We start from the raw sequence: 6,030 nt of genomic DNA, 5'->3' as shown, positions 1-6,030 counted from the left end.
TTGGTGAGTAAGTTTTATGTGAACAAACCTTTTTTCAAAGTCTCACGTGTAGACGATACATAATTGGTCCGGGAACTTTACATGGACCGACTCCTTTTAGGAATGTAGAAGATATATACTCAATGTCTCTCGATGCATTTAGAGTAATATCATAACTCCCAAGCATTTTGAGTTCAACAGTTTCCAATCAACATTCCCATTATGTCACCTAAAATTTTCTAATAGTAATCGCACACCCTACATCTATCTTCACATGTCTCGGGCTCTATTAAATAATTGTTTTCTTCGCATTATCTAATAAACACCATCATTTAACTCTCTAAAATTAATAATATATAAAGAGAAGAAGAACTTGATATTGCATTAAAGATTATCTTGAGGGAGTGATGGATGAACGAAATGATGGAAAATGTGATTCCAAATATAAAGAAGAGTGTTGAAGAAATAATGAAAATGGAAAGATCGAGGGTCATACGTCTATATACGAAGAATGACTATCTAGACCGAGTAGGCATCCATATGGTCTTAGCCATCATTACTATGACATAGCATCAAGGGCCTTAATCACAATGCAAATAGACAAACGACTAGGATCGTTTAGTTATTCTAATATGTTTTCAATCATTTCAACATAGTTAAATGCACAATTAACTCCAAAGTTTGTCATATTACCCAAAGTTCAATCGTTAGTCCTAAACAAGTCGCCACCAATTCCATGTTACATATCACGACAAAAAATCAAACTTAAATAAGTGTGTCAAGCAAGCAGGTCATTCGATGTCGCCTTGGAAAACGCCTTAACCACTTCTCTTTTACAAGCCTCATGCTTAAGGGAGTATCAATCGGAATATTTTTGCTTTATCATTACGCTCTTACAAGCCTCGTGCTTGGGATTGTGAACTGAGATATTCTTATGTAATCATTTTGCCCTTACAAAACTCATGTGTTTTAGAGATTGTAGACTTGAATATATTTAGTTAAAGTCAAAAGGGTATGACCCACCAACTCTCTGACTCTTAAATATCATTAGGAATACCCAGATAGTAAGCGACGAGGTCACATGGAGAGCATGAGGTCACATGGCGAGCATGTGATCGAGTCCTACCCACTTCTTCCTTGATGTATCTAGTGAAAAGATGTGTTATGCCACATGTTATGTGAGCTAAACGATATTCTCACAATGGATAACTTAAGTATCCTTCAGATTGATCTGACTTCCAACACAAAAGGATGATCTGACTTCCAGCATAAAAGGATGATGCACCCCATTCATCTCTTTAATAAACCAGAACTTATAAAACATGTAGTCGATTTTATAGACATGAGAGTTGCTCTCTCTATTGACTTCTCAATAAATAGTTGGAAAAATGCATCAACTCTTTACATATCATAATCAAAAAGTCTTACGCTCGATAGAAAAATGCATCAACTCTTTACATATCATAACCAAAAAGTCTTCTTACACTCGATAATGCAATTTCCACCATATCTCCCCATAGATCATCTCACCACTCTCTGACATATATCTCCATTCGTCCTTATAAATATCGTCACTTAAATTAGTATTTCAATTTTTATTATAACACTAGTTTCAATTAGTAATGTAACAAAATTTATTAACAAGATGCCTTGATTTAGACTAACATTGCTCAATTTTTTTTCATTATCTTTAACTATTTTATAAATAACTAATATATAAATGAAAAATATGAATTTGATGTATTTTTTTTTCTTTCAAATATACTATTTTTTAATTTTATTTTAAATCTTAACTTCTCGACGGTTATACAACAGTTTGTTATTTTTCATACTATTATCTTTAACTATTTTATAAATAATTTAAAATAAAATTAACTATTTTATAAATAATTTAAAATAAAATTAAAATTAATTAAAAATATAATACCATTTATATTTTATGAATATCAGTATTAGAGAAAAAGCGAATAGAGGGACACGTCTAAATGCTACTAGTATTATAAAAAAAGTTGACTTACTCACAAAATGTCTCAATAACACATGGTCAATTGATCAATTGATCAAAAAGAGACATCTAAAAAATCTTCCGTTATATGCCTTCTGACTCACAATACAAATAAATTGAATGTATGAAAATTACAAAAAATTGTGATCTTTGAAGACAACAAAAGGGATATTTTCACTAATAAATAATGCACTAAATAACCTTCCACATTTCATTATTTTCTCTTTCAAGAGAATTAGAAATCACTGTTTCTGTCCTCTAAATAAATTATGTATATACAAAAACAAAACATTAAATCTGCTAACCATTTTAGTAAAATCCTAATTTTTTCCCTCTTTTTTCTGGTGTCTCCCTCTTTCTCCATATAGCAGCAGAGAAACTGACTAATTAAACTGCTATACCAATGGAGCACATCACAGCCTGCTACACGAACTCACCAATCCAATACAATATTTCGAGAAAGGTATAGTTTATCAATGTATTCTATAACCGGAATCGTAGCACTAATGTACCTTCTCATCTTCTTTTCCGCTGTTTGCTCTGCAATAACATTTATGATAAAAGCTTAGGTCTATGTAAGATGAAGGACTGAAACAATAAAATATCTAAATGCTAATGTGAAAATTTGCTTTTTTGTACAGAAAAAAGTTTTCATTTGTTTTTCACACCACAAATAAAGAAGTAGATTTTATCTTTCTGATTGAATCAATTAAACAACAACAACATCCAAACTTTATCCCACTAAGTCGTCGGCTAACATAATATTCCATCCAGGAATCTGTTTTTCAATTAATCTCTATGTAAACACACTATATGTATAATTTGATATCCACTGAACGAACATAACAAAACAATGCAAGTTACCTGTTTCATTGAGCTTTAAAAACAATTGGTCTCTCGTCGGAAGTGTATACATCCCAGCATACACAGCCGTTCTGACAGTCCACGAGTGAAACGGTGCACAAACCTCTCCATAGGCCGTTGAAGCCACTCCTTTCAGAGAAGTATCACTGAAAATGGTAAATAACTACTATCTCAGAAACTTAAAGCAGCCATATACGACAGAAAAGCAAACAAAAACATGGATAATTCAGAAAAAAAGATAAGATACATGTATAAACAGAATTCCATACCTGGTTGACAAAAGTTGTTCAAATATAGCTCTCACGAGATCAATACCCTGCCGAACTCTGCGTAGGTTACGTGAATAGCTTCCTGATGTTTTGACTGTGTCATTGGCCACATCATGGTCAATTATATCTTGTAGCATCTCATACTTCTTTGATGCTTCCACTAGTCCATGTAGCTGATCATACCAATCATATGATCATTAGAACAAGAACCCGAAAAAAAAATGATAAGAACATCATAATCCCCTCATTACTAAGCTTTTGATATCTCCGCAACGTAATTAGGTTGCATCACATATACTAACCTAATACCTAACTATCTATGAAGCATGGACACTTGGAAATATGAAATTGACACATCGACACCGAAAACACGACCCAGACAGTGACACGTCGACATCTGTGATAATTTAAAACATGAATAAATTAAAAATAATCAGACGTGTCCGACACCGACACACATTTTAACACATAAATCCATACACCGACACCGACACAAATTTTAACACATGTTTCCAGACACGGACACCTACACACATTTTAAACATGTATTTGAAGATTATTTCCACAATATTAGGATCACAACTTTACTAAATTCAAAACCTTGATTATTATTATAGTGGTTAAATATTAATCTATTTTTTTGTTTTCACCATTAGTATCCTAGTCCTGTACCGGTTCGAGGGTCGGTTCATACAACAAGAGGTTCCAACCCCTCCTGATCGCAGTTGCGGGGATCAAAGAGATCCTCCCTATTAAATTCATCGTCAATCACCAGACCAACTATCCATTGCTAATATTGATATACTTTAATCAGTAACAATAATAAACAATTCCTTGTGAACATGACTTCTAGGTCAAATTTTCTGATTAAAATTAATCAATTTATAAGGGATCGACGTCATTCAATCATTAAATTAATTTTATATATACCTTAGAAACGTATTCCATTTCAGCGAATTTGAAAGCAAGGCCAAGACAACGGAAAAGAACAGTAACAAGAGATGCAATTTCGCAGAAATTATCTAATCGAATGTGATCGGATGAACCCTTCTTGAAATCCTTAACCTTTTCAAGGAGATCTTCAAAAGCGTCGGCTATGGCAGAAAGAGGCGACGCAATTGCTGAATCCGAATGTTCCATAACGGATTCACAACTGACCATCGTTTATGATAAAGGCAACATCGTGATTTTTTATTTTCTTTCTATTTAAAAGAAAAAAGGAAAAGTGTGAAAGGTTGAAAGAGTCGTATGATGATGAATTTGTGGAAAGCGTGTTGGAGAAGAAATAAAATGGAATTTTTTTGTTTCTGGAAAAGTTGATGAGTGATTTTGTAAAGGAAGGTTCCCTATGAATACGGTGTGTTTGAGGTTGGAAACGGTAAAGGGTTTGTGGTTCAACCTTCGTATCCTTTCGTTAAAGCCCATTTTCTCTTATTGGGTTGGGCCTAATATCCATGTCCAATTTTTGGGAATTGTTAATCCCAACATAAGAGATTGAAAAACACTTTCCAAAAATTCGAAAATGTCTTTTGGATTTCGGAAATGCATTTCTAGACTGAAACATGCTCTAACTGAAATTCATTCCATATATATTTTTAAAATTTCCAAACTCACCCTAATAATTTATTTCTAATTAACAACTCATTGACTTTTCTGGAAGTATACTTATAGAATTGCGAAGCGGGAATTTGAAAACTTGTCACCTTTGCATGTCAGTCGTTTCTGTAAATGCATTTTCAGAAATATTAAACGTGATTTTTAATAAAATAATAACTTGCATGATCAAACTCCATAACCATTTTTCCTCAAAAACCTTACAAAAAAATCTTCCATTCTCAATCGATATTTGCACTCCAAAACTTCAACATTGTGTTTCATCGCATCAAAAGGAGTAAAAGAAGCTGGAATTCAAGGTAAATATCGTTTATTTCATCCCTCATTGCTCACATTAATCTTGTCTTGTAGTTGAAAAAATTACCTTGCATCCAAAAATGCATTTCTGGATTCTGTATGAATTCCTCCATAAGCGCATTTCTGAAGTCTGTCGGTTTTCATTTTCAAATTGTCTGTGTATATGTCTTTGAATATTTTGTGTTATTGTTTGCATTAGATATGGTGCACATCGGTGTTGTTTCCAAACCTATTGTGTCTCTGAATGTCAAATGTGTTGATGTTAAGGAGGTAGATGTTGGCAACCAATTTACAAATGAATAAGAGTTTGAATTTCGTGATCATATGTTTTAATGGACTCATCTTGGTTCCATAAGAGTGCTCATGTATCCTATTGTGCTCGTCACTGATTCAACGTATATGACCAACAAGCACAGACTTCCACTATTGGAAATTGTTAGTGTTACCTCTACTTAGAAGAATTATCTATCAGAGTTGTATTTCTGGAGAGTAAAAAAGAAGAAAATGTTACTTGGGCTTTAGAAGTGTGTCGGGCAATGTTGAAGGGCAAAGAAGAGACGTCGAAAGTAATTGTCACCGACCGCGATACCACTTTGATGAATTCGATGCAAAAGTCTTTTCTACTTCTTACGCATTACTTTGTAGGTACATCACAAAAAATGTGAGAAGTTAGATTAAATTCACGGTAGATATAACACCCTAAATCCCAAACTTACTCCCACACCCTCAAATGTTAACGTTAAAACTTCTAACGTTAATATATGTTTTCTTTTTATTATTAATAAAATAATCTCAATTAAATAATTATTTTAAATTAAATAAAATGTTATCCTACGTGTTATTTCTAAATAATTATTTTAAAATAGTTTAATTAAATAAATATTTTTATTAAATAAATATTTAATTAAAACATTATAATTAATTATTAAAACTCTAATTATTCCTTTATTAATAAATATCTTAAAATTAATTAATTATCACCAATAATTTAAATAATTCTAA

The 6,030-nt window shown here is 32.3% G+C and overlaps 1 protein-coding gene across 1 annotated transcript; it reads right to left on the bottom strand.

Annotated features, from left to right (window-relative positions):
• Positions 1-2,169: 2,169 nt before the first annotated feature.
• On the bottom strand, positions 2,170-4,489 carry LOC127091221 (ACD11 homolog protein). Its single transcript, XM_051029788.1, has 4 exons — positions 4,048-4,489; positions 3,118-3,290; positions 2,849-2,994; positions 2,170-2,524 (listed from the first exon to the last, which is right to left on the bottom strand). The coding sequence occupies exons 1-4, from the start codon at positions 4,276-4,278 to the stop codon at positions 2,418-2,420; spliced, it is 657 nt and encodes a 218-aa protein (XP_050885745.1). The 5' UTR covers positions 4,279-4,489; the 3' UTR covers positions 2,170-2,417.
• Between the last annotated feature and the right edge of the window lie 1,541 nt (positions 4,490-6,030).

Source organism: Lathyrus oleraceus, chromosome 6 (assembly GCF_024323335.1).
Source record: "Lathyrus oleraceus cultivar Zhongwan6 chromosome 6, CAAS_Psat_ZW6_1.0, whole genome shotgun sequence".
Lineage (NCBI taxonomy): Eukaryota > Viridiplantae > Streptophyta > Magnoliopsida > Fabales > Fabaceae > Lathyrus > Lathyrus oleraceus.
The sequence above is the reverse complement of the archived record's forward strand: the minus strand, read 5'-3'. Positions and strand labels throughout refer to the sequence as shown.